General features: G+C 41.9%; 1 protein-coding gene across 1 annotated transcript in view; it reads left to right on the top strand.

Moving 5' to 3' along the window:
* Nucleotides 1-15,531, top strand: part of lss (lanosterol synthase (2,3-oxidosqualene-lanosterol cyclase)) — a 59,527-nt gene extending 43,996 nt beyond the window's left edge. Inside the window, exons 19-22 of the mRNA XM_080198509.1 lie at nt 2,997-3,077; nt 7,701-7,871; nt 9,299-9,377; nt 10,710-15,531. Of these exons, the coding sequence (XP_080054635.1) occupies nt 2,997-3,077; nt 7,701-7,871; nt 9,299-9,377; nt 10,710-10,847 (469 nt within the window). The 3' untranslated portion in view covers nt 10,848-15,531. The remainder of the gene's footprint in view (nt 1-2,996; nt 3,078-7,700; nt 7,872-9,298; nt 9,378-10,709) is intronic.
* The last annotated feature ends 10,930 nt before the right edge of the window (nt 15,532-26,461 follow it).

Here is a 26,461-nt window from a genome sequence, read left to right as displayed (position 1 = left end):
TCTCCAGTATTCCTCACTCTGATACCATCATTGTAAATTGTCTCTGTAACCTCTCTGAGGTCTTGATATCCTTTCTAAAGTGTGGCACCTGCTGCACTCCAGGTATAGCCTAGCCAATGATTTATAAAACTTTTGTGTTTTTTTTTAATGAAGGTACATTTATACATAAATATTGTTCACACACAGATGCGTATGTGTGTATTTTATCCATAAAGTTAAAACAAAGAGTCCCTCCCATATGCTATTTTATAAAGTCTCCTCAACTTGTCATCATCAAAGATTTCAGTATTGAATGTGTGTTTCTCTATTCTTGCACCTTTTCAAGATTGTACCATTTAGATAATAGGTCTTGTCTTTGTTTGTCCAATCGTTTATCTTTTTGGATAGCATAATTCAAGAAACACTTCAGTGCAATGTTGAAGGAGTGCTGGACTGTCAGAGATGGATTGGGGTAGAAAAATAAGGAATTATTACTGCAAATGTCCAGCGAGACGACTTAAGCACTGTACACAGATTTGATCAAAGTTTCATTAGACTGATGTTACGGACAGGAGGGATATAATTTAAATTGCACTAGTTTCTCTCACCACCCGTCTATGAAACAGAAAGGTGTTTTTATTTGTTTCCCTCTTTATATGCAGTGGCATATTTCCTAACCCCTCAGTTTTTGGCGTGATCCAATTTTCTATTCATAACCCCATGGTAAACCCAGGACAGGATGAACTCCAAGGGTCCATTTGTTGCACACATCCAAAATTCGAAAGTAAGGTTGCAGTGTCACTGACACAGATAGTAAATAGAACAATAGAGAAAGGACACTTTACAGTACAGAGATCTCACAGAAAGTGAATATTGGTTCACATAAGGTCAGGAGTCCAGAATCAATGAGATATTGCTTCACCGAGATGGGTGAGCCTGAAAACCAGTGTTGCAGAATTCACTTTTCTGGTGGTGTGGAAGGCATGTGATGAGCTAGGCATGCAGCGATGAAGCAGTCTCATAGATGTTGGTACTGAATTTCCAGTAGAAGTAATGTAAATGGAGCCTGGTATTCTACCTGGGCAGAGAGCCCGTTGTCTATGAGGCTGCTAGTTTGATGGTAAACAGCAGACTGAGCTTTTCAGTTCAGTTCAGCAAGGCAATATTACTGGCATCACAAGCCAGAGGTCCACGTCGCAGGACTTCCACCACCTTTTAGCTCAGTTGTCTGGACTCCCAAGATGGTTAAAGTCTTAGCCATTAGGAGTTGAAAGGAAGCCTCTGCCTTAGCAGAGGATCCATCTCCTGGTCAGCCTGCGTTATTTAACGCAGATGGTCTTTGTATAGCTATTGTTGAAGTTGGGTTGTGGGTCCTCAGAGATAACAAGGTGTGTATTTTCCCGAAACTACCAAATAGTTTCTTTTGTTCAGGAATCACAGGCAGACATATATTCAGCCACTTTAAAGATCCTTGTCCAATTTTAAAATTTTACAAGTTGCAATGCACATATCTATATATTTTATAAAAAATAGACCATGCACAGTGTCAGAATGATTAGCACTGTTGCCTCACAGCTCCAGGGACCCAGATTCAGTTTTGACTTTGGGTGACTATCTGTGTGGAGTTCGCACACAGTCTATGTGTCTGTGTGGGTTTTCTATGGATGTTCCAGTTTCCTCCCACAGTCCAAAGATGTAAAGGTTAGGGGGGATGCTAAACTGGCCATGCTAAATTCCCCTTAGTGTCTCAGGATGTGTAGTTTAGGGGGATTTGCCATGGGAAATGCCCGGGGTTACTGGGAGAAAGTCTAGGTAGAATGCTCTGTCAGGGAGTTGGTACAGACCCGATGGGCTGAATGGACTCTTCCACACTGCAGGTATTCTGTGATTCTAACTTAGTCTCTCACACTGTTTACAAGGATGAGAAGATTGTCAATGAGATGGGATTTACTAAACCAGGCCTATCATTCTCAAAAATTCAGAAGAAAGGTGGTGATCTAATGGAAATATTTCAAAGGATCTTAACAGGGTAGATTCTGTGAGAATGTTTCTCCTGACTGGAAAATCCAGAGATATGATTCACATTCCCAGATCAGCCAATTGGGACTGACATGAATGAGAGATTTCTTCAAAGGCTTGTGATGTTTTCAATTTCTCCACTGCCAAGAGCTGTGAATATTCGATCATTGAGTGCATTCTTGACAGATAGATATGTTTTGAGTGAGGCATGGTGGAGTTGAGGCAAAAGATTCAGCCAAGGTCCTGGTGAATATTGGGGCAGGCTTGAGGGGTCAAATGTTCTACAGCTCCTCTTGCAATATATACTGCAGTCACAGCCTGTTTCTATTAACAGTGTGTGGGCTGGTCAGAAGAATACAATATGGAATTTGATAGTGCAGTACAAACTAAAATTTTAGACTGTTCTCATAGGAATATAGGAAATAGGAGTTGGGCACAGTGGTTAGCACTGCTGCTTCACAACGCCAGGGATCTGTACAGAGTCTGCATGTTTTCCCTGTGTCTGCATGGGTTTTCTCCAGGTGCTGCAGTTTCCTCCCATGTGCTGATTTGGTGCGTTGGCCATGCTAAATTCTCCCTCAGTGTGCCCGAACAGGCACGAAATGTGGCAACTTAGAGATTTTCACAGTAACTTCATTGGAGTGTTAATGTAAGCTTACTTGTGACACGCACAACTAAACTTGATTAAAATCTTTATTATTAAACTTTACTTCAGCCAAACCTTTGGTCCTCTGCCCTAATCTCATTGTGTGGCTCAATGTCCAAATTCTGCGTCTGTTCCTGTGAAATACCCTGGGACGTTTTATTAAAGGAACTAGATAAATCCAAATTGCTGTTATTGGTGTAACCTTGCTGTGTCCGCATTGACTGCTGCATCTCCCTATATTACAATACTTCCTGCATTTCAGTAAGTATTTCATCAGTGGTGAAGTGCTTTGGGAGGTCTTGAGGTCATTAAAGCTTCTGTATAAATGCAAGTTCTACATTTCTTTTCCCAGGAGCTGGGGGGTGTGTTTCACCTATGGGACCTGGTTTGGCCTGGAGGCTTTTGCCTGCATGGGACACACATATCAGAAAGGGTGAGTGAATGTCGATTTTAAATTACTATCTACGGAATCCTCTGAAGCTTAACATAAGGCTGGTATTCATAGAGAATCACAAATCACAAGAATGAAAATGAATCTTTCTCTCAGAAGAGAGAAGGAAAATGGAACGGCAGAGGAGCCTGACCTTCTGGTTCCTGTGTGAAAGATTCTTCAGCCTAGCCTGATAGTAAAGGATGGGATAAAAACAAAAGTGATAAAGGGAAAAGAAAAGCAAAATGATGCAGATGTTGAATATCTGAAATAAAAACAAAGTGCTGGAAATACTCAGCTGGTCTGGCAGTGTTTTAGGAGAGAGAAACTGAATCAACTTCTCGAGTCAAATGTCGCTCTTAGAGTTGAAGGATTATAGAAATATGGTGGGTTTTATGAAGAAGTGCAGGAGTGACAAAGATATGGATGAAAAGGCATAAGGAGCTCTCTGTTGCAATTGAGCTTTGTAAGATTATATTTTGGGACTGTGTTTTAGGATAAATTAAGTGGGTCATGTGACCTGCAGTCTGCCTGACAGTAAGGGCAAAGAAGATTACAGCACAGCTGTCCAAGCCTGCACTGACCATGCTATCCGCCTGAACTAAGAACCCCACCTTTCTGTTCCCGTCTATTCCCATGCTATTCATGTATTTGTCAAGACACCCTTAAAAGTCACTATCGTACCTGCTTCCACTACTTACCCCAGCAGCGAGATCCAGGCACCCAACACCCTCTGTGTAAAAACACTTGCCTCGTACATCTCCCTTAAACTTTGCACCTCGCACCTTACACCTGTGTTCCCTAGTAATTGACTTTTCCACCCTGGGAAAAAGCTTCTGACTTCCCACTCTGTCTATGCCCCTCATAATCTTGTAGACTTCTATCAAGTCGTCCCTCAACCTCCGTCATTCCAGTGAGAACAAACCAAGTTTCTCCAACCTCTCCTCATACCTAAAGCCCTCCATACCAGGCAACATCCTGGTAAATCTTATCTGTACCTTTTCCAAAGCCTCCACATCATTCTGGTAGTGTGATGACCAGAATTGAACACAATATTCCAAGTGCAGCTTAACTAAGGTTAACTAAAGCTGCGACATGACTTGCCGATTTTTAAACTCAGTGCCTTGGCCGATGAAGGCAAGCATGCCGTATGCCTTCTTGACTACCTTCTCCACCTGTTTTATAACTTCCAGTGACCAGTGTACCTGTACACCCAGATCCCTCTGCCTATCAATGCTGTCAAAGGTTCTGCCATTTACTATATATTTCCCATCTCTATTAGACCTTCCAAAGTGCATTATCTCACACCTGTCTGGATTAAATTCCGTCTGCTGTCTCACCACCCAAATCTCCAACAGATCTACATCCTGCTGTATCCTCTGATGATCTTCATCGCTACCTGCAATTCCACCAATCGTCCGCAAAATTACTAATTAAACCAGTTACATTTTCCCCCAGAGCATTATACGGCACGTGGTTAGCACTGCTGCTTCACAGTGCCAGGGACCTGGGTTCGATTCCTGACGTGGATCACTATCTGTGTGGAGTTTGCACATTCTCCCTGTGTCTGTGTGGGTTTCCTTCGGGTGCTCCGGTTTCTTCCCACAGTCTGAAAGACATACTGATTAGGTGCATTGACCCGAGCAGGCGCGGACTGTGGCGACCAGGGGAATTTCACGGTAACTTCATTACAGTGTTAATGTAAGCCTTGCTTGTGACTAATAAATAAACTTTTTAAACTTTTATATTACAAACAGCAAAGGTCCCAGCGCTGATCCCTGAGGGTTCATTCAGAAACGCACCCTTCCACTACTACCCTCTGTCTCCTATGACTGAGCCAGTTCTGTATCCATCTTGCTAGCTCATCTCTGATCCTGTGCACCTTCACCTTCTGCACCAGTCTGCCATGAGGAACCTTTCAAAGGCCTTACTGAAGTCCATGTAGACAACATCCACTGCCCTCCCCTCATCAATCAGCCCGGGCGATTTTATTGTTTAGATTAAAGTAGAGCTTAGATTGCTTTACTGAAAAGGTACAGAGTATTTGTGTTGAGAGATAAAAGCAACATTCTGAGTTTACAGCGAGCTGACTGAGTCTTGAACTTGAATATATGCTGTTAAAGATTCTCATCTTGCACTCATTAGGCAGCCATTGTCCCCTGTGCCAATCGACTATTCGTAATAAACAGAATATTAATCGTACTCAACCAACCTGTGCTTGCAAAACTCAGAACATAATGGGCAGTAACTTCCAACTCCCCAGCATCGGATAGGGAGGATACCCCAGGATGTTCCAGAGAATCTCTCTTGGAATGTTACAGGTTAGGGTTTGGACTGCCATTGCCCAGAGCTGCTAACTTAGCCTGGCCAGTCGCCCTGTGCTGGAACCATCCGAAATGTGATTTAAATCGCAAACTTCAAATTGTTCCGCCAGGGTTACACCAATTACTTAGAAAATGTTAGAAGAATTAAAATCTCTTTTAACTTCTGGATAAACTGTTGTAAAGACCTGGACCAACCCTACCAAGGGTCTGACTCCCCCTTTACCCTCCACCCCCAAACCCTCAGGGCACCCCCCCCCCCACCCCCAACTCTCAAAGGATCCCACAGATCCGACCATGACCTATGAACTGGGGCTAATCTGACACCCCCGACTTCGAAACTCCCAGCTACCTAAATCCTGACACTTACCTTCTCTCTGCCTGTCAGCTTCACAGGGCCTTCTGAACTCAGTAAAAAGTCTCACAACACCAGGTTAAAGTTCAGTGGTTTATTTGGCAGCACCATCTTTCAGAGTCTCAGGCTCCTTCATCGGGTGAGAAAGAGCCTGAGACTCCGAAAGCTTCTGCTTCCAAATAAACCTGTTGGACTTTAACCTGGTGTTGTGAGATTTCTTCCTGTGCTTACCCCAGTCCAACGCTGGCATCTCCACATCTTGGCCTTTCAAACTCAGCAGCTTTACAGAGGCTGGTACAGTTTTAAAAAAAAAAGCAGCTCCGGCAATTGGAAGTTTCAACACTGTTTTTGAGACCAGATAAGTGCACTTTTGTCTTCTAATTCCTGTGGGCAGTTGCTTTCCGACAGTCAGAAGTTGTGACCCAATGTCTCATGTTAGATGTGAATCTGCGGTTGGGCACCATTTGCTGATTAATCCAGTGTGCCAAAAACCAAGCAAGAACTATCAACCAAATTAAGATTGTCAGTTGGGCTTGCAATGTAGCTCATGTACTAGAAGTTACATAAATTCATAAGGAAACAGAGATAATGTCCAGAATTTGCACCTTTTTTCAATAAACAAAAGCATAAGGGACAATAGCTCCATGATTAATTCACCATGGCAACATCTTGACCAATCAGCATCCCTTTTCTTATATAGTATGAATTTGGCATTCTTTTATCTGTCCTGAAAAAGCTTCAAAAGAGTGCCTCTTATTCACCAATACTCTTCCCAAAGTCCCAGAAAGATGTTGATGGTGCCAGGTTTTAAATAGTTGTGCTGTAATTGTCCATTTACTTCTAAGATGAAAGGAAGTTGGGGTCAAGATTAGATAATTAGCATTTCTGCCCAGATATGAGGTTAATGTGTTTCATATTGCCATGAGGGAGGGGGCAGAGGAAGCCATTTTTGAGATCAGGTTATGGGTTTTCCTACAAATCAATGTACGTCACAGGCTTTGTGTAGTCAGCGGAGAGAAGAGGGTGTTTGCTTTTGGGAGCCACTGTAGCCAGAGTGTGAGGGTATGGCCCCGAGTTGAAGAGACACATCCTGCAGCCATCTGAGGGTTCTGGGAGATTCGTCTTGGGCTGTTCTTGACCAGATAGAATACACGGGGAATGCATTGTAAATTCTTAGCATCCCTTGCGTTACACTTGCCCGCGTTTTATATTGTTTACAATGCCTGAGTAGCAGCACAATCTCATCACTCACTCCCAAAATTCCAGTGCTACCATCTATTTTTAAATATTTTTTTAAAAAATTAATTCATCTCAGCGTGGACTAGTTGGGCCAAATGTGTCTAGGGTATACGCTATGTAATTTCCAGTACAATTCAACAAGTGTATGGTGCAAACTGAGGGTGTTGTGTTTCTGAAACTCTGCTGAAGCACTATTTACAGCAGTAGTAGAAAAAAAACAATTAAATTGCCTACGGAAAGATTTTTGTTACTGGCACTGTCATTGCCTTGGAAAGTTTATTGGAGGAAATTGCAAACTGGATCCCACTATCATACCAGCATTAGAGTTGTTGCAGTATTATGTCACAGTGAATCATTTATTTTCTGAACAAAGGAACAGCAGGAAACTATTTAGCTCCTCAAGCCTGTTCTGTGATTCACTGAGATCATGGCTGATTTGTAACTTAACTATATACACCTACTTTTTACATGTCTGGCTCCTGATGAGGGAGAAAACACATTATGTCATGAAGCAATAGAGATTGTAGTGTCTGTCCCTTGTCTAACAAGATGTTTGGCAAAAATATTGTACTGACGGTGCATGGTATTATGGTTAGTTATATCTGGGATTTTAAAGTTGTTATTTAATATTGTCAGACATCCCATCCTTTGTGATTTCCCCCTTACGGCCTTGAAGTCATTTCTAAATTCAAAGTTTTGTTTCTTGTCCAGTGCGGCATGCAGAGCAGTGACCCGAGCCTGTGAGTTCCTGCTATCTAAACAGATGGAGGATGGAGGCTGGGGTGAAGATTTTGAATCGTGTGAACAAAGGAAGTATGTGCAGAGTGCAAAGTCCCAAGTTCACAACACATGTTGGGCAGTGATGGGATTAATGGCTGCCAGGTGAGGCAGGAGTCTATTTATTTAAAACAAAAATTGATTCCTTTCATCCAAAACGTACTTAACATCCCGTTGATCATGGAAATTGTCATTGGGGCATTGAAGGAAGTTATTTTGCTGATCAAATCCATGCTTGTTCTCTGCAGAACAATCCAAATAGTAACATTCCCCAGTTCTTCATCCTTATCACTAAGTTTATTTCCCTCAGGTTCCCATCCGGTTTCCAGTTGAGGTCATTGATTGCTTCTGCTTCCACCAGACTGATGGGCAACGAGAGCGACGTTCACTCCCACTCGCTGCACGAAGGAAGTCCTTCCTCACAATCCCCGTATCTCTTTTCTACTGTGTCCCTGTAATCCGTGTACTGTCAACTAGTGGGAACTGTTTCTCTTAGTCCACCTTTTGTGAACCTGTCATAATACTTTATGTCTCTTCCAAATCTCCCCTAAACTGCCTTTGCAGCAGCTTCTGCAACTTAACTTTGTAGCTGAACATCTCTGGAACTATTCCGGTAAATTCTCTAAAAGACTGTCTCATCCTTCCTAAAATGTGGTGACAGGAATTGGGCACGATACTCTAGTGCAGTGGTTCCCAAACTTTTCTATGTCATGGTACCGCTCTATACCATAAAAAGATTTTGAGGCACACCTCCTATTTTCTGTCGTCTTCTCTTACTGGGAACTTCGTTTTTAACTTCTCCGCCCTCTCGCCTTTTCTTTTTTAACCTCTCCCTATCTCTGTCGCTTCTCCTAGGTTTTGGTGTCCTTTTTGAGTTTTTGCCTTTTGTGTGGGTGCATGAGATCTTTTGTCTTCAGTTGGTCATGGGCGTGGCCTGAGCCACATAAAAAACCTAGACCACACATGTGTGGCTCTTTCCCATTCGACACATGCATAGGAGGCCCAGGACTCGTTGTGTCTTGGAGATGCCAACCACAGAGCAGAAGATGGAGGTTAATTTTAGTTTAATTACATGAATTTTTAATCATTTTGAATTCTTTTTGTGGTACATTTGTTGAATGGGAGGAATGCTGAACAATGGAACTATTTTCTGTTTGCTCAGTGCCCTTCAGTCTGGATAGAGGTTGTCCTATCATTACTTCAAACCTTTCATGCAAACCTCACCACGTATTAAAAGCCAGCCAATATTAATAGATAATGAAATTATAATTATTTGCCTTATTAATCTCTTTGGTTTCAATAGTTATGTATAATCAGTCAGTGCTCCAAGTACTACTTTGCAGCACGATGCAATGGTATGGAAGTAAAAGTTGTGTATAAAATGTGTCTGTAAGGTGGCACTTGAATGTAATCCATTGTGTGCATGCTGCATTTTTCTGGATCAGCTGAGTGAAAATCACTTTTGATATTGTTTTACCCTCCTTGCTTTATGTCCCCTCCATTCTTTCTGTCTGTTCTGCAATTCTGTGCAGGTACCCCGGTACACGGGCAATCGAGAGAGGGATTAAACTCTTGATGGATAAGCAGCTGCCAAATGGGGATTGGCCTCAGGTGAGTGATTTATTCGCCAAGTTGATCTTGATTTGTCACCTGTCTGACCATTCCACCAACATGTCTAAGTCTATAATGTATAAGCTGTCAATACACATTTGTAACATTCTGCTCCCGTAAACACTACTGTGTTGCACTACTACCATGGTCTCTAGCTTAGTCTCGTTAGAAAAACTTACATATACAGCTCAGAGTGCGGTGGAGGCAGATTCAATCATGGTTTTCACAAGGGAATTTTACAGCACAGAAGGAAGCCATTCATCCCATTGACTGTGTCTATACCAGTTCTCGAAAGAGCTACCTTGGTAGTTACCTTGGTAGCTACCTTGGTATTCTCTAGGCCTATCTCCATAACCCTCTAAATTCATTACTTTCAGATATGTATCCAACTTACTTTTGAAACCTCCTATAGAATCTGACTCTCTTGATGAACACCTTGAAATTGTGAGCCCTATCCCTTGCCAGTTTTTCCTCATTCTATTTTGCTAATTTCTTTGTATCTCTTTGTTGCTCTTTGTACCTCCCGGTCTGTGCCATCCCTCCTGTCCTTTGAATAAGCCTTTTTTAGTTTTAGCATATCTCTCACTTATCTTGTTGTCTGGAATTGTTTAATTACATGAATAGAGCTCTTGCAATTTAGGGACATGCATTAGTTTTGTATTCCACCAAATGCTTCTTGAGCTCCTCCCATTTGTCCAGTCTATGGTGATCAATTTCTGTCTCATCCTTTCAAACTCAGCCTTGCTTAAATTTAAAACCATGTTTTCCCTTTCAATCTAATATTGGACCCTGTCTAATTATGGTCACTGTTAACCAAGTGTTCCCTTACTGTTAGATTATTAACTAATTCAAACGCATTACTCATAATTACAGCTAAATTGGCCCGTTCAATATTTGGGTTTAAGAATGTAGGCTGGAATTCTCCAGCTGTTCATGCCTGTGGGATTCTCCAGTCCTGCCGACAGCATATCCCCACATAAGGCTTCCCGTCAGCGTGGGGTGATGTCAGTGGGACCAGAGAATCCTGCCTCTGGCAAGCAACGTGCCACCTCCTGCAGTTGGGAAGCACACAACTGGGAGGCTGGAGAATCTTTGCACACATTATCCCAGAAATTTGTTGCGTTTGCGGTTTAAGCTGTTCTGCTTCTCGTGGTCCATGTGAAAATTAAAGTTTTCCATCAAAACCAGCATGTTTTTGAAGCAAGTTTTTTTGTGTATCCCACGACTTTATCGCTGTTGAATGGAGATCAATGAACCATATTCTTTTATTTGAATTTCTCTTTTCTGTCCTAGAACTTGTGATTTCACCCTCTTGCTTTTATTTTCCAACAGGAGAATATTGCCGGTGTATTTAATAAAACCTGTGCGATCAGCTATACCTCCTACAGAAATATCTTCCCCATATGGACTCTGGGGCGATTCACAAGACTTTATCCTAACAGTGCACAGACTCTCAAGCTCAAACTCTGACGATAGAAGTTGATAAATGTGTTCACAAATTCCGGTAGCCCATCCTTGCTGGTAGAGTATGTGAAACAGTAAGATAGCTGACAGATTAACTTTTAATAATGTGGAGAATGGTTAGGGTTGTGCATTTTCCTCAGTTGGGTTATGGATCAGCATGTGCCTTTATGACAACTCGAGTTGTGTAAGAATATAACTGGTTTTTGGAATAAGAAAAAGCCATTGGGCCCAAGAAGCCAATCCCTTTCTGTTAAACAATTCTCTCTGCCTTTCCACCATATTCTCTCCTTGTCTCTTCAGAAATATGCACAGCTAAGTCTTGTGCTGATTGACATTGTCCACATGAACTCAGTTGTTCCTTTGGTCAAGAGAAATTCAGCTAATATCCACCGAACATTAACTTACATTCTTTGACTTGTCTCCAGTCTGCTTTTTAAGTTCAAATCCTATTTCTTTTTCATCTCCCCACTCATGACAAATGGGCCATCGCAGTTCCAGAGGCAGCGGAGACTCTTCTTGCAAATGGTTTGACGTGTTGTTTTACACAAATTTATATTTAATCACGAATTTGCAAGGATGTAACTAATTATGGAAGTGGCAACTTGAGCAAGCTGTGTGTCCCCTCATATGTGGGTGCAGCATAATGCTTTTGCTTTCTGCCTTGGCATTAACTTCCCCAATTTCTGAGCTCATTAAATCAAACTAAGACTCTCTTTTAAAAGAAACCTTATTCAGTGAAGTCATATGCTTGGTTGAAATTTCAGAGCTGGACAGACAGGACAAGACCAGTAATGTAGAGCAATAAGTGAGGAACATTTGATGTCTAACAGTTTACCCAAGTGCATTCAGGCAACAGGATGGGTGCTGGCAATTAAAACTGGAAGCATCTGGTTTGAGGTATATCATCCTGAGCAAACTTTGTTCTCACTTGGCATATACATTCATAGTTATTCTTTCACATCCAGATCCAGCTATTTGAAATAACGAAATACAGCTTCCACGTCTCTTTCTCATCTTGAGTTTTTGCTGCATGTCATTTTGCACAAAATGATTGCTAATTTTGAAATAATTAGTTAAACAAGCTGTACCAGAGCTCAGAAATCTTATATACCACAAACGTTGGATTTTTTAGACCAATTTTTGGGTAAAAATGTAAGTGTTGACTTTCAGACGAGTAATATTTTCAAGGGGTTGGCATATGTGCTTGATTAGGCCCAAACAGCATGAAACAAAACCCCAAACCAAATCTTGACTCATCCAAAAAGGACCATCATAATGCAATAAAGTGAAAATCAGATTTTATTTAATATAATTTATATAACTATCTACATACAGGTTGGGAGGAGATTTGTTACAAGTACACAAAACTGTGAGCAATCTATACAGAGTAGATAAAGACTGTTGTTACTTGTGAAAGGATCAAGAACAAGAGGACACAGAATTTAAGGTAACTGGCAAAAGAAGCAATTACGATATGAAGAAAGCTTTGTCGTACAGCGAGTAGTTAGGATTTGGAATACCCTGCCTGAGTGTTTGTGGTGGAGATGGATTCAATCAAGACATTCAAAAGGAAATTAGACTGCAAAAGAAAAATGTGTAGGGTTATGGGGAGTAGGCAGGGGAGTGACTCTGAGCAAATTGCTCATTCGGAGAGCTGGTGCAGACACAACAGGACAAATGGCCTTCTGCGCTGTAACAATTCTGTGATTTCATCCATTGCAATATAAATCCTAATGTTATACACTGAATTAACTACTAGGTCCTTGCGTTCAATAACCAAACACAGTAACAATTCTCAATACTTGAGCAATGAAATTTGAAATCATTCTGATCACCATCTAAATCATTGGAATAATAATCCCAATCACCTAGTTGCATATGGTCATCATATGTTCCTGTGAGTGAATGTTTATTCACTATCCATTATCTAATTGTTCCACATCTTTTGGATGCTGTCATTGAGGGATTTATTTATACACACATCGAAAGGCTGAACAAACTCATCAGACTTCCAGGAATAATTGCCAAGTCTCTGTTAGTAGACCTCACATCATGGACAACAAGGTGGGATTTGAACATGTCCAAGACAAGCACAGATTTTCATTGCCTAGTTCTCCCAGTCTTAATCCCATAGCTCTTTTCTTGCAGCCACCTTCATCCGTCCAGGAGAGTTTTTCTATTGAATGTCACCATCAAATTTAGTTCTGTGGCATCCATCGTACAAGATGGAAGCACTGTGGACCACAGCTTTTTGTGACCGGTCTTTACCAGAACAGTATTTTCACCAGTCTTGTTTTCTGGCATGTTGAAGTTCATCGGTGTTGGATCCATATTTCATTGAAAACCAATTGGGGGAAATTGAAAAACCACATCCAAGCTCAATTCTGCCTTCACTCGCGTTGGGACCAATTCATCATCAGCATTTGTCATGGTCAGCACAATAGTTTCAAAGTTAGGAGCAAGATATTCCAATTAAAATTCTGGAATGCAATAGTCTGAAATATAGGGGTGAGATATTCCAATTGGAGCACCTCTGTTAACGGGAAAACTGTGGAGAGGAATGATGTTGGACAGTATTACTTGATGTTTTTTCCACAACTTTATGTGCCTGCTTTATTCATCCTTAAATCTGATATTATAATCATTTATTTCCCTCGCCCTCATATACTTGTTTTAAATGCATTTATACTATTCACTTTAAACACTGTTAGTGGGAGAAAATTTCATTTTCACACTTTTTGGGTGAAGAAGTTTTTTTCCAAATTCCCTATTATATTTCTTGGTGACTTTCTTATATTGATGGCCGCACTATGTTGTTTCTGACAAAAGGAAGCATTGTATCAACTCTGTAAAACATTCCAGAATTTTAAGCACAACATTAGGTCACCCCCGCCCCGGACACTTTATAAGGAGAGAAGACACCCACGCTGTCAGTTCTTTCCAGATATATATATCCAACCATTTCTGGGATCATCCTTGTAAACTTCCTCTGCACCCTCTCCAATGTCTCAATGTCATTTTTATAATATGATCAGAAACTTACATCCTAATCCACCCATCGTCTAACCAAGGATCTCTTCAGGTTTAGAATAACTTCTCTACTTTTCAATTCTATCTCTCTGGAAATAAAGCCCAGTGCGTGATTTGCTTTTTTCTATGACGTTGCTAAGCTATGGTGTAACTTTTAGAGATGCATTTATACTCTAACATCACTGTGTTCCCCTGTCCCACCTAGATTTTCTCCTTCTGAGTAATAAGTGACCTCCCTGCTGTTCTTACCAAAACACAAACTTTTATCTGTGTTGGAACTGCTGCATATGAAACACGATTAATCCAATTACTCAGTGAGCCCAACTTCCAGAAGGTTCAATATTGTTTCATTCTGATATGGTATCAGCTTGGTTCGAAAGCACAGCTTGACTTTGATCTCTTGAAGAGAAATTTTCTGTGCAATCTTGCCTTTGGTTCACAAGAAGGGAAAGTTGCTCATCATTTGTAACTGCAAAAGTCTTGGTTCTCCAAACTCCGGACTCTCAGTGCTGCTACTCATTACTATCCTATTTGGAGAAGACGCGATCTAGACGCATATTCTGAAATAACCACAGCCATTATCAGAGTTTGTATTTCGTTGCTTTGGTTTGGCTTCGAATAACTGTTCATTGTATAGTATTGATGGCACATTGATGGTACTGCTGGCTTCAGAAAAGCCTCTAATTAAAGTTTCTAGTGCACTTGATATTTTGGCAACTGTTACATGATGGATGAAACTTATTCCAAGCACATTTCTGCCTGTATTCCATTTCAGGTGGGCATAGCAGGGACAAGGGTAAGACATTCATCTCATGGTGACTCATTGCATGGTAAAAGGTTGTTCTCCAGGTGATCTGTACTTAGAACATAAATATTCTGAACAATCTCCTGGGTTTAACATTTTAATCTGTTAGCTCTAAGGAATTTCTGGACTTATGGTGGTAGTTTGGGAACCTTTGAAGACCTTCACAAACTGCCTGATCTGAGATTACTTGGACTAGTTTGTATTCTGGTAATTGATACTTCTCTTTTGATGTGTCATGATGATATGTGCTAGGGTAGCAAACCAGGCTGTTAGTGTTGTATTCAGTGCTCTTGTTGAAGATGCACCTGATGTCTAATTCCATGTCAGTAAGATTCTGAATCATCGAGTCCTTTCCCTGATGTTAGAGGGCTGATGCATTGCGCATGTTACCGTAATATGGACAACTTGCAAGAGGCAGGCATATCGGTAAAGGGTGTAACTAAGTGTTAAACCAAGATGAATCAGTTGGATTCCCTTGTGATTTTAACTGCATGTTTTCCCTCTGACCAGATTTGACTCTGGCTCATAATCATCGTCATACAAAACTTGGGGTCTTGCATCAATTATCATATATGAGCGCTTAAGTGCCAACCCTAAAGATAATTAGTATTGGGACCATGAAGTACGTGACCTAAAAGTGTAAATCCCAGAGATAGATAGTGACCAGTTAAATCTACACATATTCAATGTTATGGAAGAACTGAGAAAATGGAGATTAAGATGAATCTGACTAATTTGTATAATCAGTATGGCTGATATTGATGGTGATATATTTGTGTACTGTATTGGAAATGAATGTGTTGATTTCATTCTTAGAATTGCAATGCACGAATAAATGTCATATATTACACTACACTTGGTGTTTGTGAGTGGGCACATTCTCTGCCTCTTGTTGAGATTCTTCCTTTGATACAATGTGGTATCCTGAAAGAAAGCTCAACTTTTACACCAAATAAAACCTGATCACCACCAATGTTTTTTTAAAATTTATTCTATCACTGGACGCGCGCGTAGGCCAGCATTTATTGCCCATTCCAAACTGCTCACTCAGTCAGTAGGAATGCAGGAATAAAAGCATGGAGGGAGAGTGGGAACTTACTCCAATTTGGCAAGAAGAGGGGTGCGTAAAAACACAGAGTGGGAGTTCATTCTGAAAATTGGCAAGAGCAGTGGTGAACAAAAGCACAGAGAGAGCAAGCAGGAGGAGTTCACCCTGAGGGTTGGCAAAAACAGGATAAAAAATATGGAGAGAGCGGGAGTTAATTCTGAGATTCGGTGAGAACAGTGGGTCGTAAGTAAATGTGGTGAGAGAGAGAGAGAGCAGGAGTTCACTCCGAGTTGGTGCAAACTGTGTGGGATAAAAGGCAGAGACCCTTTGAGCAAAAATTCACCCTCAGAGCAGCAGAGAACGGAAGTTCACTCTGAGGGTTAACCTGTGACCAATTTCCACATCCTATAGCAAAAATCAAGCTTTGACATTACAGGAGAGCTGGTGGTTGGCAGGTCAGTATCCATTGGCCTGTTTTTAAAATTGGTCATTTATTTGTAATTGTGAGATGATCAGTAAGATGTATAAATATACAAGTAGGCGTATCCTGAGTAGTAGGATTTGGTCATAATAAATAAATTAAGACAACTAATTAACATAATAAAAAGCACCAGAGGAGCCGGCAGTTCAAAAAGAGCACGAGATGAACTGAGAGTTCAAGAGCTAAGCTGTTGCCGCTGGCGGTGAGTCCAATCAGCCTTGGAGAATATAAAGTCCGACACTGTAGGGAACGAGGAGAAAGGAGCCCGGGAGATTAAAAAGATGCAGGAGAGGGAAGAGGAGATGATTGGTGAGTGACAAGTGGGTAAATGTTTTGTATAACTTAGGGTCGGTTCAGCTCAATTGGCTGGATGGTTGGTTCATGATGCACAGAGACACCAACAGCATGGGATACAGAAAGTAATAAATTGTTCCAGCTAATTTACCATTGACCCCATTGTTTATTATTAATATTAAACCTCAAACAGAATAACTGGTGACAGGTGGCACACTGGTGTTGTCACTGAATTATTAATCCACTGATCCACTAATCCACTGATTTGAATCTGGGCACCCAGGTTCAAATCCCATCACGGTAGATGGTGCAATTTGAAATAAAAATCTGGGACATTTTTTGGGCAGCACGGAAGCACAGTGGTTAGCACTGCTGCTTCACAGCTCCAGGGACCTGGGTTCGATTCCCGACTCAGGTCACTGTCTGTGTGCAGTTTGCACATTCTCCCCATGTCTGCATGGGTTTCCTCCGGGTGCTCCGGTTTCCTCCCACAGTCCAAAGATGTGCGGATTAGGTTGATTGGCCATGCTAAATTACTCCTTAGTGTCCCGGAATGCGTAGGTTAGAGGGATTAGTGGGTGGATATGAGGGTAGGGCCTGAGTGGGTTTGTAGTTGGTGCAGATTTGATGGGTCGAATGGCCTCTCTGCACTGTAGGATTTTATGATTCTAGGTGAGTTACGACCCATTTCAGGATAGGGAGAAAGATTGATGTCACCATCCCAGACTCAGAATTGTCAAGTTATGGTGTTAGACTTGAGGGAACAAGCCTAGGCATCGAGAGGAGTGGTCACAAGGGGACATGGACTGCATTTGATGCTGAACGGGTACTGACCAAGAAGGCTGAAGGCAATGGTCATGAGGGGACTCGGTTTACATTCAGAGGCCAGGTATAAGAGAGGGATCTGTCCACCGGGAGCACACAGACCATCAGGAGGGAAGCAGTCGCGAGGTGACTTGACGGCAACTGTTGTGAAGAGGAGGGGAGCTGCAAAAGCAGCTACAGAACACGAGTGGGGTAAAACTCCCACCAAAGGAACCAGGAAATGGCAGGCCAGTTCAAAGCAACAGGGTCTTTCAATGAAGTTTTGGAGAGTTGAACACTACACATGGAGTGTTTCAACTCATAAAGGCAAATAAGGTACCATTAGCAGTGCTCTTAAGCACTATAGAAAGTAAAACAGTGCAATGTTAAGAAGCCTCATACAACCAGAGAAACCCGCAGAGCGTACCCTCGCTGACCTGCGTAAAGCACTAAGGAATCATGCCCCGAAGACACTTTTGATAGCAGAACAGTTCCAATTTTATGACAATGCAACTGGAAGATGAATCCATTGCACAATTTGTGGCAGTGTTGAAGAGATAAGCTGAGCTTTCCTACAGGATGTTTGCGGGATCGCTTGGTGTGTGGGCTGCGCGATGAAGCTCTACAACAGAAACTGCTGACCAAAAAAAAGTCTAGATTTTAAAGTGGCTTTTGAGATAGCTACTTCCATGGAACTGGCTGCAAATGAAGCTCGGTGTTTATGCCTGAGCTCACAAAATAGCTGAAGGTGGTGTTAATCAGAGTGTGTCACTGCTGTGGCAAGTCCAGCCATAAAGAGCCTATAAGCTGGGCTCACAATGCATCCAGTGTAAGAGGCTGAGGCACATTACTGAAATGGTAGGGCGCAACTGGAAGAGGAAAAGGAGAGCTGGAGAGAAAGGAACCCGAAGACTAGCCACAAGATAGATGCCGCCAACCAAGAGGGGGAAAGAGAGTCTGCCGGATCGGCCAAGGAAGCAGAAGAACCCAGATAGACAGAATTTCAGTTGAGTATTCTATCGACTACAGGAGAAGCTGATAAATTCTGGGTCCTTCCAAAGGTGGAAGGGAAGGTAATCAAAAAGGAAGTAGATATAGGCACAGCGGTAGTACTGATCCCAGACCCTGTATACAGAGACAAGTTGAAAACAATGACTTCTCAATGTTGAAGCCTTCACAAATCACCTTGTGTAGTTGTACGGAGCAAATATTGCCACTGAGAGGATATATGATGGGCAAGGTACGTCTGAGGGATCAGTGTGCAGAGCTACCATTGTCTGTGGTCAAGGGTGACTATGCTGCCTTGCTTGGTTGCTCCTGGTTGTAGAAATTGAAATTAAACTGGAGTACGACAAACAGGCTGGCAGATTTGAAGACAAGGTGACAGGATGTCCTTGAGAGATATTAGGATGTATTCAAAGGGGTGAGATGAAAGAGATCAAAATAAATGTTCAACTTAAGTCAGAGGTTCATCCAAGGAGCCCGAAGGACCATCTGGTGCCATATGTGATTAGGTTGAATTAGAATGTCTGTTGAACATAGGGGTACTGGAACTTTTACAGATGCACCATAGGAAGCACTTTTTCTGGTTGTATCACAGCTTGGTATGGCTCCTGCTCTGCCCAAGACCACAAGAAGCTACGAAAGGTTATGAATGTAGCCCAATCCATCACACAAACCAGCCTCCCATTCATTGACTCTGTCTACACTTCCCGCTGTCTCGGCAAAGCAGCCAGCCTAATAAAGGACCCCACGCACCCCAGATATTTTCTCTTCTGTCTGGAAAAAGATACAAAAGTCTGAGGTCACGTGCCAACTGATGCAAGAACAGCTTCTTCCCTGCTGCCATCAAAATTTTGAACGGACTTACCTTGCATTAAGTTGATCTTTCTCTACACCTAGCTATAGCTGTAACACTACATTCTCCAGTCTCTCATTTCCTTCTCTATGGACAGTGTGCTTTCGTCTGTATAGCACACAAGAAAATACTTTTCACTGTATGCTAATACATGTGACAATACTAAATCAAATCAAAATCATTTCAAATCAAAAGTAGTCTTGACCAGTGAATGGCCCACCCCAATTGTGGCAGTTTTGAAGACTGACGGCATGGCGAGAATCTATGGAGACCTCAAGATAACTGTAAACCCAGCACTGTGTGCGGACCAGTACCCAGTTCCTCTGATAGAGGATTTATTTAGTGGGGTGGCAGGAGGGAAGAAATTTTCAAAGATGGACCGATCTTCAAATGGGAGTTGCAGAAGTGACCCAACCACCTCTGATGATCATAACTCATCGGAAGCTTTTGCTTTATCGGCATCTTCCTTTTCGCCAATGCATTGGCACCAGCCCTTTTCCAATAGGCAGCGAACAAAATTTCTAAGTGGGTTACCTGGGGTCCAAGGTAACCTGGATGACGTTTTGGTGACAAGCTCCAGCAGTGAGGAGCATTTGAAGAACCTTGAAGAAACCCTCGAGGTTACAGGAACATGGCCTGCAAATAAAGAAGGAGAAATGTAATTTCTTTAAAGATTCGATTGAATTCCTGGGCCATGCCATTGGTAGTGAGGCACAGCACAAGGCACCAAGAAAATGGAGGCCATCACGAAAGCTCCCACACCAGGGAACAAAGAACAGCACAGCACAGGAAACAGGCCCTACAAGCCTGCGCCACCCATTTTAATGCTCAGTAAGTGCCTAGTAAACTTCCTCTGCACTCCCTCCAAGGCCAAAATATCCTTGCGTAAGTACGGTGCCCAAAACTGCACACAGTACTCCAGCTGCGGCCTCACCAATGCCCTATACAGCCGCAGCAAGACCTCCCTACTTTTATATTCAATCCCCCTCGTGATGAAGGCCAGCATCCCATTCGCCTTCCTGACCACCTGCTGCACCTGCAAGCTGGGTTTTTGTGACTCATGCACAAGGACCCCGAGGTCCCTCTGCACCGTCGCCTGCTGCAGTTTTTCTCCACGTAAGTAATAATCCTTCCTACCATTATTCCTACCAAAGTGGACCACCTCGCACTTGCCAACATTAAATTCCATTTGCCATTTCCTGGCCCATTCGCCCAGCCTATCTAGATCCTTCTGTAGACTCTCCCCACCCTCCACACAATTTGCCTTTCCACCAATTTTGGTGTCATCAGCAAATTTCGACACCCTACACTCGGTTCCCTCCTCCAGATCATCTATATAAATGGTAAATAGCTGAGGCCCCAGCACCGACCCCTGGGGCACTCCACTAGTCACCATCCGCCAATCCGAATAGCACCCATTGACCCCCACTCTCTGCCTCCTATTTGACAACCAGTCCTCTATCCACGCTAACACCCTACCCCCAACTCCATGCCCCCTGACCTTCTGCAGTAACCTCTTGTGAGGTACCTTGTCAAACGGAGTTGAGGGGGTTGAGCTATGAGGAGAGGCTGAATAGATTAGGCTTGTACTCGTTAGAGTTTAGAAGAATGAGGGGAGATCTCATTGAGACGTATAAGATAATGAATGGGATGGATTGGATAGAGGTGGAGAGACTCTTCCCGCTCAGAAAGGATAGTAGGACTAGGGGGCATAGCCTCAAGATAAAGGGGGGGGGGCGGTTTAGAACAGAGTTGAGGAGGAACTTCTTCACTCAAAGGGTGGTGAATCTCTGGAATCCTCTGCCCGTTGAAGTGGTGGAGGCTGCCTCGCTAAATATTTTTAAGACGCGGGCTGATGGGTTTTTGATGAGAGAGGGGATTAAGGGTTATGGGGAGAGGGTGGGAATGTGGAACTGAGCCACGACAGATCAGCCATGATCTTATTGAATGGCGGGGCAGGCTCGAAGGGCCAGTTGGCCTACTCCTGCTCCTATTTCTTATGTTCTTAATGTTCTTATTCTAATCCTTCTTCTACCTATGACTTTTGTCTACATCTAGTGGATATCTAGGTCTATATCGCCGTTCCGATCATTCCAGGGATTAATAAATTGTTATGGTAAATATGTGCCAGATTTGGCCATTTTAGTGAAACCTTTACACTGTCTGCTGGATAAAGATGGTGGAGATGGACCCAGAGGTGTGAAGAAGCTTACCGGGAGGTAAAACATGTTGACAGTGTTGGTACACTTTGATCTGAAGTTGCCATTGCAACTAGCCTGTGATGCCTTGCCTTATTGCTGGCACTGTATTGTCCAATAGAGAAGAAAGGTCCATCGCCTTTGTGTCAAGGTCCTTGATCAAAACAGAGGAAAGATATGCCCAGGTTGAGAAGGAGGAGTTGAGTATCATATTTGGAGTGAAAAAATTCACCCATTTTCTATGTGGCCAGCATACTGTACAGTTAACCAATCACAAGATTCTGGCCATCTTGTTCAAGCTATTACACAGGAATACCAACCCATATGCAAAACCATCAATGGTGATGGAGATTGTTCCTGGAAAGAATATCAAGAGACTCTGGTTACAGCATGAAATTATAGGCTAAAGTTTCACGGCAGCAGAGGGAAATTGGCACCAGGTTTGGTTTCAAGTCAGAAACACTCCGCCGGTGAGAAACCGATCAGATTTTCGGGTTGAGAAGCTCTTGGTATGGAGAAGGGTTTCCAGTCCATTACAGACAAGGTGAGAATGGTCAGATGATGAGTATGACCACATGCTGGCCTTGACTGAGGCTGTTTATTGTCCTGAGAGAGAGATCTGTACCAAAGCCTTCTGCTTCACCAAAGAGAAACGAGGCATCTCAGCACAGACTATAGCCTGGCAACTGGGGCAGCTCCACCACGCACCCCCCCCACCCCCAGCCTTTTAAATATTTATCAAATTCTCTTTTGAATCTATTTGATCATCTTGCACCATTCTTTGAAATATTGCATGCCATATAACCACTTGCTGTGTTTTTTAAAAAAAATCTCCTTCCTTCTGGTTTGTCGCCTCTGATCGTCAACCCTCTGACATTGGAAATAATTTTCACTAATTGTATCAAAAGCCTTCGTGATTTTGAACACCTCTATCAAGTGTCGTCTTAACATCTCTGCTGTAGGTAAAACACCTCCAGTTTGTCCAACTTTTCTATGTAACTAAAATCCTGCATCCTTGGTATAAGGTAAATGTTCTCTATGCTGTCTCTAAGGCTTTTCTAAACCAGTATTTAGAAAGGTTTGGCATAACTTCCCTGTTATATTTTATGCCTCTATTAATACAGTCAAGGATCCCTAATGTTTTTTCAACTTGCCCTACCACCTTCAAAAACTTGGGTGCAAACATTCTGTTCCTGCGGTCCCCTGTAACATTGAGAATGCTTCCTCGTGGTACATTCTTCGTTCCAAAATGTATCACTTCACGTTCCTCAATATTAAATTTAATCTTCCATGTGTTTTGCCATTTCACCAATGCCAATGCTCTTCTGAAGTCTTATCCTCTGTATTCTTTACTACACTTCTGAATTTTGTGTTATCTGGAAACCTTGCAATTATGCCCCGCATACACAAGTTCAAGACGCTAATATGGTTCTGGTCTCCATACTTTAGGAAGGTATGAGGGTTCTTAAGAGGCTGCAGAAGAGGTTTACCAAAATGGTTCTAGGAATGTGGAATTTTAGCTGCAAGTTTAGGTTGGAAAAGCTTGGATTGTTCTCCTTGGAGAAATGGAGATTTGATAGAGGTATACAAGACTATAACAGGTTTGGATAAGGTACACAAAAAGTAGCTGTTGCTATTAGCTGATGGTGCAATCAAGGGGGCACAGACTTAAGGTTTTAAGCAAGAAATGCAGGGGATGTGAGGAGGAACCTTTTACAGAGTGAGCGGTGATGACCACTACCCAGGAGTAGAGATGATCAGTGAATTTAAGAGAAAATTGGATAGGTGCTTGTGGGGAAAAAAACTTTTAGCACATCAGGAATAGAGCGAGGGGAAAGAACTGACTGCTCCACAGAGTGCCAGCATCAACTGGATGGCCAAAATAGCCTCTTGTTATATTATTGTTAAAATTGTTATATTCCTAAATTTGAAACTCATTCATGACTGATTAGCCATCAAACAAATACAGACTGTGATGATGAGTGACAATAGACTCATTAATCAACACAAGCTAAACTATGCAGAGCTTAGCGTAAGCAGCAGTATACATCTGTGTCTTTCACAATTCCTGTCCTCGCCACCCAGATAGCTGCAGCACTGTCTCTTCAAGTGTTTGTTCACCGATCTTTCTATTAGTGCGCACCAATATCTCAAAGGACCTCACTTTTTAATTCTCTTTTTTGATGGTCTAGCCTGTTAGGGCATATCCCCATCTCTCTTTCATAATTGACTTGATCTGAGATCATAATCTCTTTACATTTCAGTTCATAGACCCTCTCTGGTTTTCTTAATACTTTTGCAAAAGATTTCCAAAGGTCACAATTCTTCATAGCATTTCCTCATACAAGTTCTAATTACTTTTACAAGATATGTAACCACGTTTGCTTTTCCAAAACATTGGTGCATTTGTTGGTCCATTAATTCACCTCTCAACAAAATGAATTGTTCCTTAAGTTTCGACTCGTGTTATAAACCACAATACTAAATAATTGCTCTTTCGGCATCAGGTTTCAGACAATGCTTTAAGTTAGGCAAATGCTTAATTACTTTTGCCCTTATCACTGTTTGCCTAAGTTTAACCACATAATTTAACAAACACAGTTGGTTTGACCACACTATTTAACAAACACATCCTGACATTTTCCAGACAAGATTAATCATCCTACTTTGTAATTTGGCCTTGACGTAAAAAGACAACTAACATTATAAAAAGATCAGAATAGACTGCAAAGCCCGACAAAATAATCCATTGAGCAGTCCATTGCCTGCATGGATAATTATCCTGATGGGAGATAGCGTTAGCCAAGGCAACATCCTTGGATAAGAACAATATTTACTTTTCTGCTGGTGTTTCAGATGATAACGCAAATTGCCCTTGTAATGATGGTCTGTTTGATTAAAAGGCCAGAGATAAAATATAATAGAAATATTTGCTTTAGCTAAAAGATAAGCTTTGAGACAATGAAGCAATAAATCTTGTTGAGCCTTGAAGTGGGTAATGTAGACAGGGATAGACAGGTGAGAAAGACCTGGATATTTCTATTGTAACTAAACCTTTCTTAATATTGGAAATCTACAAAGTAAAACTAACAATCTGCAATGTAAGTGGTTCAGGAAGGTTATAGTTGGGTCAGCACCTGTAACCAGACAATAATGGACTAATTATGAGCAAGCACCAAAATGTGACTGGAATTTAATTTAGTAATTAAAGAACCTTTACTAAAGGTTCTGCCCACTGGCTGAGGAACTAGTGGGAGCCACATGTTGCTTTTCTCTGGGAGGCCTGTCACTTTTCTGAGATAATCAGATACTTAGCTGGACAATGATGGACATTCCACTGAATTAAAGAGCAACTGAGTGGACAGCTGTACAGGTCCAGATGAATTGTGTCCCAGGCTGCTGTAATTCTTTATTGGATCTGTCCTACCTGAAGGTCAGGACATATCTGGGGATGTTAATGGAGTTGTCTGTGAGTATGACTATGTTGCTAGAGTAGTCTGTGGGACTGCTCTCCAAATTTTGGTACAAGGCCGCAGATAATCAGTGAGGAGGGCTTTGCAGGGTCAACTAGGCTGTATGTCGCTTGTACACAATGGCAGGTGGTCTGTCTAGTTTTAATCTTTTTAGAATTTTGCTAATGAAACATGATGTGGCTACAAGAGGAAGTCAACCTACACTACCAATGCTGTCCATCAAAATACTTGACAAGCTTTAACTAACCACGAGTATGGAAGTTTCATTATGGAGTTAGCTTCAGACGTTCATTCAGGAAGTTCTGTTTTGTATAATAGATTATTGTTTATAAGTATACATAATGTTTTAGGCCCATTGTTTTCTTCATTTAACAATATTTTGTTCACTGTTAAATTTTGCTTGCTGCTTTCCCGTCCAATACGAGGCAGGATGTATCAATGACTTTGGCTCTAATGATCTGGAGAGCAGGGGGTGGAATGTCAAAGGCGCAGTTTTGCTAAGGGGTGCATGATCCCGAATATGGAGATATTATACAGTGTTATGAATCCCGTAGAGACTGATAACCTTAAAGGAGAGAGACGAATTTCCTAGTGACCAAAGTGAAGAATTGCACAAGATTTCACATTGTAAAACTTTTACTGTAATAATCAAACTGAAATCAACATCGACATTTCTGAGGAGGTAATTAATGTGCTGATCTACAAAAAAGGTATTCCCCATTAATTTAACAACTGAAAACTCCACGCCACATTTTTGCATTACATAGCGATCTCAGCAGAAATGTAGTCTTATTTTTAAAGTCCCAAACTCCTGTAGACTTTAACAGGCTTCTTGTCTCCCTGCTCCAGAACCCTTCTTTAAAACAAAGTCCCTTCACCCAATCTTCTTGAGCGTAATCAAATTCACTTCCAGTAGCGAGGCCCCCGCTGACTTGGTCTTTAACTCTCCATAAGCCTCATTTCTTTGATCACAGAATCTGTTCTCCTTGGTTATTAACCTAGTAACAGCCTTTCTTTCCTGCCTGGCACAGCAGCACCTGTTGTGGGTCTTCTTCCCCGAATCTCCCTGACTCAGCGTCTACTGCAGCAAGACAATGCCCTCCTCCTTTATGTTCAGGCGTTTAAACTTGCTTGCTCACTGCACCCCTTGTTATAATTACAAAAGCTTTTTGCATTTATATAGCACCATTAATGAAGTAAAATGTCGGCAAAATAAGACAGTCCAGACAGGGCTGCTGTACCGAGACAGATTAAAACACTGCATTGAATTGCATTGTAGAAGATGATCAAACAGCCCCAGAAGGTCTGTTAATAATGGTATTATGCTGATTGAAGAACTCACATTGTCTCTGAAAATAGGAATGATATTCACATATCTGGCACTTTGATTGCAAAGTCTTCAGGAAGACAGCTTTGACTATTAGTTATTTAGCCAAGTCCAGTTACATTATGACTAAAGTTAGCTGGATGCTTGTCTTTAATCATAGGTCACAGTTCCCTTTGTGACATCTTCCAGTGCTTTGATGTCACAGTGCAGCTGCTCAGGCTCCTGGGCCATCTGCAGTGACTCTCAACCTGGTGTCTGGATCCCAACGTGTTCACCTTTGCATTTTGTTTTTGTTTGTAATC

Source organism: Carcharhinus amblyrhynchos, chromosome 11 (genome assembly GCF_965287045.1).
Source record: "Carcharhinus amblyrhynchos chromosome 11, sCarAmb.v2.hapA, whole genome shotgun sequence".
NCBI classification, from domain to species: domain Eukaryota; kingdom Metazoa; phylum Chordata; class Chondrichthyes; order Carcharhiniformes; family Carcharhinidae; genus Carcharhinus; species Carcharhinus amblyrhynchos.
This window is presented reverse-complemented; position numbering and strand designations above follow the sequence as displayed.